This window comes from Lactuca virosa, chromosome 5 (assembly GCF_052849685.1).
Source record: "Lactuca virosa cultivar CGN04683 chromosome 5, Lactuca_virosa_CGN04683_v6, whole genome shotgun sequence".
NCBI classification, from domain to species: Eukaryota; Viridiplantae; Streptophyta; class Magnoliopsida; order Asterales; family Asteraceae; genus Lactuca; species Lactuca virosa.
In genome coordinates this window covers 172,573,596-172,587,599 of record NC_136430.1, presented here as the reverse complement: position 1 = coordinate 172,587,599, position 14,004 = coordinate 172,573,596, and the positions used below count along the sequence as shown (strand labels likewise).

At 36.2% G+C, this 14,004-nt stretch overlaps 1 protein-coding gene across 1 annotated transcript; it reads right to left on the bottom strand.

The window, feature by feature from the left end:
- Positions 1-1,251: 1,251 nt before the first annotated feature.
- On the bottom strand, positions 1,252-4,809 carry SNF4 (sucrose nonfermenting-like protein). Its single transcript, XM_079052473.1, has 13 exons — positions 4,088-4,809; positions 3,889-3,976; positions 3,631-3,813; positions 3,350-3,484; positions 3,198-3,257; positions 3,027-3,116; positions 2,732-2,866; positions 2,502-2,646; positions 2,261-2,434; positions 2,110-2,173; positions 1,958-2,027; positions 1,772-1,886; positions 1,252-1,674 (listed from the first exon to the last, which is right to left on the bottom strand). Exons 1-13 carry the CDS (start codon positions 4,207-4,209, stop codon positions 1,583-1,585), a joined length of 1,473 nt encoding a protein of 490 aa, XP_078908599.1. The 5' UTR covers positions 4,210-4,809; the 3' UTR covers positions 1,252-1,582.
- Between the last annotated feature and the right edge of the window lie 9,195 nt (positions 4,810-14,004).

Genomic DNA, 14,004 nt, shown 5'->3' with positions numbered 1-14,004 from the left:
ATGGATCTTCACGAAATCATCGCCACGTACCGGCGATATCCGTTTTTTACACCATAGCTCTGACGGAGGTTTTGTGACACACTGTCCGTCTCTCTCCTTCTCCGGCGGGGTGCCAACGTTTGCAAAAACCCTAGCGTCGTCGCCCTTATAGTTTTTCGAAACCCTCGCTTTTCAAATCCTGTCACCCTATTTCTCTATCTTATTCTCGCTGAATGACGACCAAAGCTATCACCCTAAATCCTCACGACAAACATATGAAAAACGAAGGATGGCAACTACAAAGGGTTTTCGAAGACGAGAGGTTTCTCGTCGGACAACCTTTTTCCTTTTCTTCTGCAAATAAGATATTAAACAATGAGGTTTTGAGGATTTGGAAAGTTGAGTTTTCATATTAGAAAATTGAGTTTTTAGAGTTTTTGTTTAAAGATCTGGATAATTTTAGGGTTTTTGATTTTGCAAATTTGGAAAATGTATTTTTGTTCTCGAGATCTAAAAAAACCAAGTTTGCTGAAATATCTTGTTCTTGAGTAATTTTGTTGTTGTTTGAGTGTTTTGGAAAACTTGAGTTTGCAGAAAAATCGTTTGTTCATGTTTGAGCTTGCAGATCTGAAAAAAATGACTGTTTTGTGGTGTCCGATGGTGGAGGTGATGTCCGACGATGGTGTTGGTATCTAGTGAGGGTGTTCCGATACCTAATTAAATGGAAGAGAATATAAGGTGTTGATAGGGAATGAGTACGTGGGGTAAGTGAGGTGTTTCTTTTTGTCTTGTTTTTTTTTAATTAGAAAAATGTAAAATAATTTAAAAAATTATAAAAGAAAAATATCAAGGCCAAGTCCACCATTATAAAAAGTTTCAAAAATTTTAGACTAGACTCGCAACAAAATAAACTTTTTAGAGCTTTGATACAACTCCAAAACATTTTAAACCAAAATCTCAATTTTTGACAAACCATATCCACAAAATTATACAATTTTGTCTTTTAGAAACCTCCACTTTAAAACATATCAAAAAGTCACTTTAAAAACACTTATCAATAGCCAAACAGTTTTTTAGACTTATTGATTGATTTTTTTAAAGCCAATAAGTTATTTTGTAAAACAGTCCTAATCACCCCCTAAATCTTTTAATTAATTTTTAATTATAAGTTTGAATTATTTTGCTAAAAAGACTTACCGACTGAAATAAGTTTCACAAAAGTAAAATAAAATAAAAACTACAAAAATGAACACATAATAAAAAAGCCACATATTTTAGAACACCAATCTTTCTTTTTATTATTTATACCTAAAATTAACCATTGCAAAACTGTTATAAATACTACAATAATTAAAATACAAACACCATTCAAAAACCACAATTAAAAAAAAAATGTCAAATAAAACTAGTTGCCACGTGGCAAAACAACAAGAGCACATAGGCTTGAGTCGAGTCACATATAAAACACAATCAAGATTTACATGCCTTTGCTCTTTACACTGATACACTTTATCAAAACGCGAGGCCAAATCGCAATCATATGCTTCAAAGAATTGTGAAACAATTACTGTTACTCTTGCTGATACTGATACTGTTGTATCCATTAGCTTAGCAGGAACCTGAATATGTCGCCTAGCGAAATGATTCCTTCTACCCGCTTGCTTCCAGCCTCCACAATCACAACCCGTCTTACCCCTGACCCGAAAAAACTCACAATGTCAATTTTGCCCTCTCATGTATTTTCCTTATAATTTATCCACATAAAAAACTTTATATAATATTTACTATTTACCTGGTTTTGCTAATCTTTCCATGACTTTATGCAGAGAATCTGAGCGTAGACACATGTGGCATCTTTGTGGGGTCCCACCATGAGAAGCATAAGGTTCTTGTCCCAGCTGCAAAGCCTGAGATTACCGAATTTAATTTTAGTTTAATTTTTTATTTTTATAAACAAAATTGAAATATGTTTACTTGCCTGATGAATAGTCATTTCTTCAAGGTTAATATGCGTATAAATTTTATCTTTTGCCAAAGCAGTAATATCACTGTAAAAAAAAATTAATTCGATAAAAACAATTTTAAAGTTTAAACTCAAAAAAAAAAAAAAAGTAAATATTAATGTTTTACCTTCGAGAGTATACATCCAACAACGAGTCATTATCATCAACAATAGGAATTGAGCTAACTTCAGCTGCAAAAAAGAAGATAGAAAATGTATAAAACCTGAACATAGTTAAAATGACGAATATACCCTCAACCCTATAACTAAAACACACACCTTGCACAAACAAATTTAGTGCTGAACTTAGAGAAGAATTCGGTTTCAAAATTGCTAATGGTTGTCTATTTGTTTCTCCAATTTTTGGAACCCATGTTCCTAAAGGAAGTGTACAAATTGGAAGTTGCAATATAGGCAATGAGCTTGTAGAATGTCTAAAGTATCTGCAAACAACTGAATTAGCAAGATGCAATTAGTAACATAACCCAAAAAATAAATAAATAAACAAATAAAATCTTACGTTTTAATATTTCAGAAAGCGAAGCAAGATATAATAGTTGTGGATATGAACCATCATCTGAGAATGAATGAGTTACAGGAACTGTAGCTACACGATTTTGCAGTATCTTCAATGTCACATCTTTTAAGTTTTCATCGGGTCCCACCTGAATTGATTGATATGTACAAATACATAAGGAACAGCTCTTGTTATCACAAACAAGGGTAAAAATGTCCAAAAGAAATACTCACCCGAACTAGTTTTTTAGAAAATATTTTACCCTGATCAATAGTTTGTTTGCTTAGATATAACTTTGCTTCTTTCCAAGCAGATATTGTATGTGTCTCAAGTTCTTCCTCTGTTAGATTGGATCCATGATTACCAAGCTGCAAAAGAATTAAATCAGAAATCAGCCATTTTTTTAATCAAGAATACCATAAATTAAAATTATATATAGTCATCTTGATAAGTTATATTTCTGATTGAAAAAGATCCAATTCCAGACCTCAAAACAAATAAATAGTCTTGGATTCGCCTTCAACTTACCTCTCGCATAATTAAAATAAAATCCAGTGCACTTAAAACACCAACAAACTGACCCTTGCTGAAGTCCCAAAGAGGAGCTGTTGAAATTCCCTGAAAAAAATCGTACATATAAAAGAATAATTATGATGAAAATTCTATATAAAGATTCAAGTATACAAGGGTCATACATACCTGCTCAAAAAGGATATGAAATGCTTGCTTTACAGGCAATTCAACATCTAAGGCAATAACCTGAGAACAAGACAAATAAGAAAAAGAATGTAAAAAAAATAAATCTTCAAAATGATATAAACTTTATAGAATACCAAGATTCTTAATCAGACCTTGCCAGACTCAGGGAGCAGTTCATATGCCATATGTGTAGACAGGAATACAGAAATCCTTTGACGGGATACTGCCAGGTCAGCATCTGATATCCTTGTCAACGGGTCATGTGATGTACAATCTGAAACCCTAACCTGCAATAAAACAATTTCCTTGCTTTAAGATAACAAATCAAAAGACTCCTATAGAAAATAAGTGGAAATAATTATGTGATGAAAGATTTTATAGTTGACAAAGAGAATGATGAAAGGTTTCAGCAACTATTTATGCTATTTCTTACCACTCTCTGAAAGACCTCATTGTCAACATCCATGCTTGAACCAGAAGTTGTATGTGGGGTCAAGACTGAAGGAGTGAAGTCTGGCTCCCTAGCTAAGAGTATGGTATTCACAACACCATAATTACCAGTTACAAAAGGTTGGTGTTCATCATGCCTCCATTCACCATCAACAATGAATTTATACTATGAAGTATGAAGATTAAGTTATTAATCTTGAGAACAAAGAACCCTAAATGTTTCAAGTATGGAAGAGCTAACCTGATGGTAACCAGGTGGTAAGCTGCATATGGTTTGAAACACAGTAGGGCATCCCTCAACGGGGGTCATTGGCCAGTGCTCAGACCACCTTCAGGAAATGCAGATGACACCGATCAAAGAAAGTTTGGGGGTATTCAACTATTCAATGAGGCAATATCACAAACACTTGGTGTGCAAAAAAGTAGGATTGAAATCTTACCCTGTAAAAGAACCGCTTAAGTATACACTTCTTCCCCCGTAAGGCCATACAAACCTCGCTGGTGTAAGAATTGTTCCTGCACCACCACCTTCCCGGCCATAATCCATTCCTGAAGCAGCCATTCTCTTTTCCGCTTGTAATCAAATTAAGCTAAATTTCCGACTTTTACCCCAGGAATGGGAGATTAAAATTAAATACAGATACAAAAAAACTCAGATCGAACAGCTTTCGTAGGACCCTCAGCTCTAAATTACAACAAAAAGTTATGTCTGACCGAAGATGGAAAGATCGGTAGCAAAACTCTATTAGAGCTCAGGCTGGACTTCTCTCCAAGAGCAAATGTTTTACATCAAAAGCCCGAAAGCATTCTCATGCACATAAGAAATTCGAAACCAATAAAAGAATTCGAATGGAATGCAATGAACCCTAATGTGAATCAAATCGAACAAAAATACTGAGGAATTCGATCTCGATAAAAATTCGAAAGCGATGACGATACAACCCTAGAGCGAAAAAGATCGAAGCTTTTTATTTGTGTAAATTCGCAAAACCCTTTTATGTTTTCCAATGAAAAAGCTGAATCTTTTTGTGTATAAACCTTTTCCCCGTCGGATGTATGCGTAGGGTGAAGTAATTTGAAGATTTGGGGAAATTGTATTGAAGTTGCGTTGCGTAGTCACGTACTCAACCGTTCATTGGACAACAACGGACCCAAACCAACAAAGATGGTGAAAATCTCAAAGTGAATACTTTTTGTTAAATTTTATTTAAAGAAATGTCTTTTTTATATGAATAGTAAGATAAGATATTTTAATTGTTAATTAATTTATCCTCGAATTTTATCCATTTTCATTAAGTCACATATATTACAACTAACTTAACCATATAGAAACAACAATAATTTACGAATTTTATAAGTCGCATTGTTTAAAATGGATAAAAGTTAATGTGCGTTGATATTGTAAATAACAAAATAGATTTGTGTGGTTTGTAATGTTTTTTCCAAAATAAATTTATTTTACAAAAATGATCCTTACTAGGACATGCCATAAATAAACTACAAGATAGTGGATAGTGGATAACAGCCGTAAAGATTGATGGCGTGATCTTCAAACTGCTAATGGCTAAATGACTTCAGATTGTATCTCATCAATCCACATTCTGCTAGGAACACTTGTGTTTCAACAATCTCGTCCTAAGTGACACGTAACTGAAGATCTCTTCATTCTATATCCACAAACGACAAACACTTTTGCCATAACTTTCTAACACCAGGAAGTCATTTTAGCTCGAGAAGGAATTGATCTTTGACTTTGGATGTGCCGGAGCGATTTCCAGCATAATAAAACCAAAGACTAAGTAGTTTGAGAAGAGATGCTTTTCACGAAGTCTTGAAGAAGCATTTTCTAAACCCTTCTGTCGAAAACCAATCCAATTTTTGGATTGTTGGTCAATCTGTAACTTATCTTTTCAATGTTGTCAAGAGAGATATCTGGATCGGGAATAAGGGAAATTTGTTTCCATTTGTCATAAAACTCCCCATCAATCCTGCTAAAATCAGCAACTAACCATATTCTCTAATTACCAAGTATGGTTCCTGGAACTTGTTATTAGTGGATCTATTGTTCTCGTACCATTTCCCAAGAGACAATACATCAGCATGGTTCATGAATGGAAAGTTTGTTTGGGTAACATTGCCTTTTTCACCATTAGCTCTCTTGAAGAAGTATTGAACGTGTTGAAAGATCAGACTTTGATTTCATTGAATATGTTGATTTGTTTAGATGACCAAACAACGTTCACTCCTTGATACCATTGGTGTTGGTAATCTATCAACCTTTGTCTTTCTCTACCAAGGAGCTCAGTAATAGGACAATCAAAAGGATGTGTATCAAGTGGTTGTATCCATAGACCATTTGGAGAGTTAGGAATATCCTAATTTTCAATAATATCAGCAAGGGGTTTGAATGAGAACCGAGGAGCATAACTTTCACCAGTGAGAAGGATGATGTCATCCATCCACATTTCGATTCATCAATGACTTAAGGATTCCCTTTATTGAGAATTAAGGAAATTGGTTTATCATCATCTTCTTCGTCTTCATCTTCATCAACTATGATTTTGTCATCCTCATCAATAGACAAATCTTTCAACAAATCTTCTTCAATTGGGCTTGACCCAACTGTTGGATTAGGTGTCTAAGCCCATAACTATAATTGATATATACTTGAATTGATAGCAACATAGTCCTTTTTGGTTGCCCTCAAACCTAGCAATTGGACATGATGACTTTTAGAGAGAGAGAGAGATTAATATATTATGTGATTAATAAGTTAATATAAAAAGTTTATTAATGTATTATGAAAATAATATATTAATTATAAAAGCTATTATATAATTAATAATTGATAAGAAATTAATTGGAACTAATTTTGAGAATAATAAAATTAATTAAAAGTGTAGGGTCTAAAGTGCAGTTGTTCAATAGTTGAACAAAAGGCTCCATAACCTTCTAACCCTAGGGGTGGACGGTTTTGAGGGGATATTCTAGGGTTAGGGATGTCAACAGGACCAAACGGGGGCGGAAATAGATGCCCCCGCCCCGCCCCCGAAATCAACTGTTGTCCCCGCTCCCGCCCCCGGACACCTCTATTGCCCCCGATCCCGCCCCCGTTTATGGGCTTAAAATTGATTTTTTTCTAAAAAATGGTAATTGTGGGTTTTAAAAAAAAACTACTTTTCATAAATTAATTCTCAACAAACATCAAAATTTAAATCACACCAACATCATAGCAAACATCAAGATAGCTAAACTGAAAATTATCACAACAATCTTTCACAGCAACTTAAATACAATAACAATTCAGAAATCAATTTACAGCAAGTTAAATCCAATATCAATTCAGTATAAATCAATTCAGAAATTAACTCACTACAACTAAAATCTAATTTCAATTCAAAAATCATAAAAGAAATCAGAATCGAAATAAGCAAACTATCAATAGAAATCAATCCAGAAATCATAGTCTTAATTTAGAAAAGAAACCATAAAATCGACAATCATACAAATTAGAAAACTGAACTGGAAAAGAAATCATTGTCTCGTTTGAATTGGACCAAATAAGAAATTACCAAAACCGTCACAGAAAAAAGAGTGCTTGATGTCAGAGACAAGAAGAACTATTCACTGGCGCTGGCGGAGGAAGGTATGTCGTCGGCAAGTAGACGGCGACTGGCAGGCGGCGATAGGTGAAGTCGAGCGGTACTATGTCAACGTTCCGTTCGTGGTCTTGTACTCTTGTCGCCGACTCGTTCGATTGCAATAGAGGGGATGTGAGTCAGTGACTCAGAGAGTGTAATTTGTGAACCGTGAAGAGTTAAGACGGAGAAGAAGACGTGATTACTAGAGAGTACAGTCAAGAAATTGGGAATTTTCTATAGAGGGGAAGAGAGAAGTCGACTTGAAGGATGAAGCCGTATGCGTGAAGTAGGATTGCGGAAGGAAAAGGAAAGTAGGAAACCCTAAAACTAGATAATCTATTTTCTATATATATATATATATATATATATATATATATATATATATATATATATATATATATATTATATTAAATATTTTTTATATCAATATACAAACGGGCCCCCGCGGGAGTACGGGACGGAAATGCCTACTCCCGACCCCGATCCCGAAAATAAACGGGGTTTAATCCCGCCCCCGCTCCCGCTCCCGAATTTTTTTTAAAAATTAGTCCCATACGGTATCGGGGTCCCACGGGAACGAGATCCCACAAGGGTTTTTGACATCCCTATCTAGGGTTTCTAAAATATACCATATGGATAAATAAGAAATGAGATAAATACCAGATTTGAAATATTAATTTAATATTCCAATCAGGGTTATCTAGGGTTTTCTTGTACCACTATATAAAGACCCTAAGGCCTCCTAATTTCAGCCACTCCTTCTCCCAAAGGGATAGCCGAAATTCTTACTTTCCCCTTCTCATCTCTCTTAAGCCTCCAACTTGCTAGTTTGAGTGTGAGCTATTAGATGCACGACAATGGTGGTGCTTGTTTCCAAGAGATCTACAAGTGAAGGATTCTTATTATATGCTACAATAACAATAAGGTATGTAAACCTAAACCCTATTACGATTTTCGAAATATACCCATGGTTTCTTCTTTGATGTTCTTAGTTATAGGTTCAATAGTGAAAACATAGATCTTTAGGTTGCATGTAAATTAAGGGTTTTAGTTTATTTGTTTTACTTAAATCATATCAGTGGTATCAGAGCGTTTGGTTTGTTTTTAATTGAATTGCTATAATTGTTGAATTTGATCAATTAGGGTTTATAGAAATTAAACCCTAAAAGCCAAGAATTCCGACTAGGGTTAGGGTTTTTCGTAACCCTAGTCCCTTCCCCTTGATTTCAAAATTTAGGGTTATGGTTTTGAAACCCTAGCCTTCCTCCACAAGTTTTCGAAAATGGCTAGGTTGTTAGGGTTTCCCATCTTACATAATTGTTAATTTAATTTGATTAAAAATGATTATTATAAAATTGGATAACTCTTACACCATAATTTTTCGAAAATTAGAGGGTTAGAATTAAGATTAAATTATTTGATTAATTAGTTAATCCTTATTTGATTTAATTTAATTAATTGTTAAATTAATAGATAAATATTAAATCATTTGGTTTGTTTTTAAATTTAAATTAACTGTTTATTAATTTTCAAAATTTAAATTATAACCTAGTGTTTTGAAAAGTTTTAAAATACACTTTATATATAATATTAAATGTTAATTACTATATGTATAAGATCAAGTCAATCAAGTCGCTAGTATGCCTCATTCACGAAGCCGGTATATAAGGGGAGTATAAGGAAACTGCCTATAAAATGGTAGTTGAATGGATGTCAACTATCACCAACTGCTTCCTTGATTGGTGGAGGGTCGTTAGCAGAACGGACTTGATAGGACAACTAAATCTCATTAAAAGTATAATGTTATTAAAATACTAGAACATTTTATTTAAAATCCCAAATCTAGTTACTTTAAAAAAATGTGAATTAGTATGGTAACCCATGAAATTACACATTACACTTTATAAGTCGTTAGTGAAGCAACAAACTAATAGGGACCAATAAAAAGTTGTAATGGGTATCTCATAAATTATCATTGTTGATGGAGTGTGTGTGGTTTACCCGCGCATCAATTGGGATGATAAATGACAGTGAGGTTACCAAGCACATTTGCATGGTTATTCATATCTTGTTTGTGATCCTCGGTATCCCAGTCACAAATAGAAGAGCATAATCTGAGATTAAACATGTCATTGAATAGTTTCAATGAATCTAAAAAAAGACCTAGGAATTTCACTTAATATCATTTCTTATCTGATGGAATTGGTAAATCGTCATTTACCAACCTTTATAAAATTTACAATTAGGATTCTCCGTTCCTGAATGCTGCTTGCTTTGTGCTTTGTGGGACTCTTAGTGATGTGAATTGACTGCTATGTGAATATGCTAAGTCACATGTGACACATGTTAAATAATCATAGAGTGACGGATTTGACCCTATTGTGCAGCTCTTGTTTGAGTTCAACCGTTATAGGGTTGAGTCTTTTACTCAAAGGATTATCTGATCTCTTTTTCATGTGACTATATTCATGAGGAAGCTAGTTGACATTGGTGGGAGTCCTTCAACATCTGAGGGCTAGGTGAGGTCGGGAACCTAGGAGAGCCTAGGATATGTTTCAACGAGTTTATAGGTGCGGTTTAGTGAGTTTTGTTGCATTGGTTTGAGAATGTGACTTAGAGGATTCGGGATGATCCTTGAGGAAGGTGTGGATAGGTGTGGAAGGTAGTATTGGGCCCGTACTACTAAAAGCACAGGATCCATACTTGAATTAGGGAGAGTCTTGGAGAATCTAAGAAGCTTATGGGAGGAGGATTCTTGGGTATGTTTTGATCTTTGGCATGTTGTATTTAAGTTTGGATATGAGCACTCTGATGGGTTTTGAGCATTATAACACTCCTATGGTGTACATGCAACCCTAGAAACCTTGGATCTATGTTTTACTAAGAATAAGATACATGCAAATTTGCTTTTCCAAGGTTCATAACCTAACTAGCATGGCATGGGGAACTTTGAAACATAATAAACTAGTAGAGTTACATACCTTTTAGTAGTGGTTGATTGCTTTGAGTTTGAGAGCCTAGCACCAATAATGTGAATGCCTCAAATGGAATTCACAAATCACCACAAACCTTGGAAACTTGAGAGAATAGTATAACACTTCTAGAAATCGGCCACCCTTAGTTCTCACACAAAAACTAGTATCATTTCAAGTGCCAAGGAATCATTTATATAGTGTGGTGGATTAGGGTTACATCCGTGTAAACCCTAATACCCATGACTTTTCATTTCCATGAGATCCATGGGTTAAAGCTCCATGGACTTACCATGCAAGCCTAGCCCGTTCTAAATAAGCATTAGCCCACACTATGTAAATACAAGAGTCCATATTTAATTAGTCACACTTTTGATCACCAAATTAATTCTAAATTAATTTTAGATCAATACTAATTAAATAATATGATTTCATATTAATATATTAGAACTTATAATAAATCATAACTTACACTATTCTCAAAAGATTATCCATATAAATTGTTCGGGTGAAGTGCAGCCCAAATGGACCATGCCGGGCCGGGTCAAGTACATCTCAAATATAGTTATGGAATTAGACACCTTATCCAACAGTCTCCCACTTGGATAAGTCTAATAACTATAGTTGCAATTATGACTTCAGGAACCGACCGACAATTGTAGCTCTTAAAACTTTGTTGAACTATGAAGCACCATTTTAGATAAGGGATCATATAATCCTCTGTTCTAGATATCAGCCGGACAAATACATGGAACAATGTCTTACTTATTGTCCAACAGTTTATTTCCCGATTTCCGATTTGTTTGACATAGAACTTAATTGAACACATCAATTTAGTTCTGACCGGGCCCGGTACATAGGTCACAACAAAATCATCGAGGGGCCCAGATATCGCTTCTAATACAAGAAGGAACAGATAAACTTCGACTCATATGCTTGTTCTACTACTTGTTGAATCATACACAAAGGCACGTTTTATAACATCGAGTTACCAATGCGTTTTCGTACAATCAATGCATAACCAACTCATAGGCAACAACTCATATCTCTAGGTTTGAAGATTTATATGATATTACCGTCTCACGATCACTCGATATAAATTCCATGAAGTGATACAAGTGAGCGTGGGTTGAATCCAATACTCAGAACTTATGAGCACTCATGAGTGTTGTAGCAACTCTTTGCTATGTCCAACATCTTAGACATCTACAACCAACTTCATGACAGTCTTGATTCATATCTACTTCCAACATATGACCGACTGTGGAGATTTGAATAATATGAAAAACCATAACATAATTATTCTGGAAGTCAAAACATGCAAAATGAAATGATAGTAAACGATTGACAAAAGATAGCAACACATTACTCATAAATAAACAACAACTTTTATTCATCATCAAATGTCAATTACACTTTACAAATTTCAAAGCTATCTAACTACTAAAACTAATATCATTCTTCAGCCCTATGCGCCTCGCATGTTGGAGATGCTTAACCCTACTCAGTCCCTTCGTGAGGGGATCTGCTGGGTTCTCATCTGATGATACCCTCTTTGCCATGAGGAGTCCTTCTTCTATTCGATGTCTGATGAAGTGATATTTTCTGTCAATGTGTATGGATCTGCCATGATCTCTCGGTTCCTTGGCTAAGGCAACCGCACTATTGTTGTCACATAAAATATCCATAGGCTCCTTTATAGCTGGTACAACTCCAATGTCTCCAATGAAGTTCTTTAGCCATATAGCCTCCTTTGCTGCCTCGCTTGCCGCTATATACTCTGATTCGCAAGTTGAATCAGCCACTGTCTCCTGCTTGGAACTTTTCCAAGAAATTGCTCCTCCGTTTAAGGTAAAGACCCAACCTGACTGAGAGCGGAAATTATCCCTATCAGTCTGGAAGCTAGCATTACTATACCCTACTACTCTCAAGTCATCACTCCCACCGAGTGTAAGGACCCAGTCCTTAGTCCTCCGTAGGTACTTGAGAATGTTCTTTACCGCAGTCCAGTGATCCTTGCCAGGATTCCCCTGATATCTGCTGACCATGCTCAATGAAAATGCCACATCAAGTAATAGCATACATGATCGAGCCTACAGCGGAAGCATACGGAACTCGACTCATCTCTGCTATCTCAGCCTCAGTACTTGGTCTCTGAGTCTTACTCAGTCCGGCGTTACGCTGGATCGGTAACTCATCTTTCTTGGAGTTCTGCATGTTGAACCTTTTCAACACTTTATCCACATAGGTGCTCTGACTAAGTCCAATTAGTCTTTTACTCCTGTCTCTCAAAATCCTTATCCCTAGGATATAGGCGGCTTCACCAAGGTCCTTCATAGCGAAACACTTCCCAAGCCAGGACTTCACTTACTGCAGAGTTGGGATGTCATTTCCTATGAGTAGTATGTCATCCACATACAATACCAAAAAGCTAACTATACTCCCACTAGCCTTGACATATACACAAGACTCATCTTCGCTCCTCGAAAAGCCAAACTCTTTGTCTTTCTCATCGAAACAAAGATTTCATCTGCGAGGTACTTGTTTCAATCCATAGATGGATTTCTCAAGCTTACACACTCTATTAGGGTACTCTGCGCTGACAAAACCCTCTGGCTGACTCATGTAAACATCCTCAGCCGACTTTCCATTAAGGAACGCAGTTTTGACATCCATTTTCCATATTTCATCGTCATGAAATGCAGCAATGGCTAACATAACCCTAATAGACTTAATCTTTGCTACTGGTGAAAAGGTCTCATCATAATCCACTCCTGGAGTTTGAGAAGAGCCCTTTGCAACCAGTCGCGCCTTATAAGTGTGTACATTACCATCTATGTCGGTCTTCTTCTTGAAGATCCATTTGCACCCGACTGTCTTACGACCTGGTACATTGTCAACCAAGTTCCAAACTTGATTGTCAAACATGGACTGTATCTCGCTGTCCATAGCCTCTTTCCATTTAGCAGCCTCAGGGCCTGCCATGGCTTCCGTGTAGTTGTTAGGCTCATCCAGACTTACCAGTGTGCTATCACTGATAAGTGTATCATCTTCTGCAGTAATATAGAAACCATAGTAATGCTCAGGTGCATTCCTAACTCTCGTGAAACACCTCAGAGGTATAGACTCATCTGCTGGATCAACAGGAGTTTCCTCATCAGGTTGATTGCTAGGGTTTGAGGTTCCTTCACCACTTGACTCTTGAATTTCTTCAAGGTCAAATTGCCTTCCACTGTTTCCTTGGCTTATGAATTCTCTCTCGCGAAAGACTCCTCTCCTTCCTACAAAGACCACATTATCATTGGGTCTGTAGAAGAGGTAACCAAATGATTTATGTGGGTAGCCGATGAAAATACACCTCTCACTTCGAGGTTCGAGCTTATCGTGAGTCTCGCGCCTCATGAAAGCCTCGCAACCCCAAATCTTGATGTGGTCCAGATTGAGAACTTTTCCAGTGCACATCTCGTGAGGTGTTTTGGCAACCTTTTTGGTAGGGACTAGATTAAGGATATGGGTGGCTGTCTCTAAGGCATACCCCCAAAATGAGATTGGTAGCGAAGCTCAAATCCTCATGGAACGAACCATATCCAACAAGGTTCGATTGCGCCTCTCAGCTACACCATTCAACTGCGGTGTCCTGGGAGGTGTCAATTGTGAGACAATCCCACATACCTTAAGATAGTCAAGGAACTCTGTACTAATATACTCACCACCTCGATCGGATCGAAGCATCTTAATGTTCCT

What these genes read in the sequence shown, in the direction of transcription:
- SNF4 (XM_079052473.1), bottom strand. Translation starts at nt 4,209, where the DNA reads ATGGCTGCTTCAGGAATGGATTATGGCCGGGAAGGTGGTGGTGCAGGA. An exon ending in TTAAGCGGTTCTTTTACAGG is followed by an intron (nt 3,977 to 4,087) that starts GTAAGATTTCAA and finishes CATTTCCTGAAG; the next exon opens with GTGGTCTGAGCACTGGCCAA. An exon ending in GCTTTCTGAAATATTAAAAC is followed by an intron (nt 2,435 to 2,501) that starts GTAAGATTTTAT and finishes TTGCTAATTCAG; the next exon opens with TTGTTTGCAGATACTTTAGA.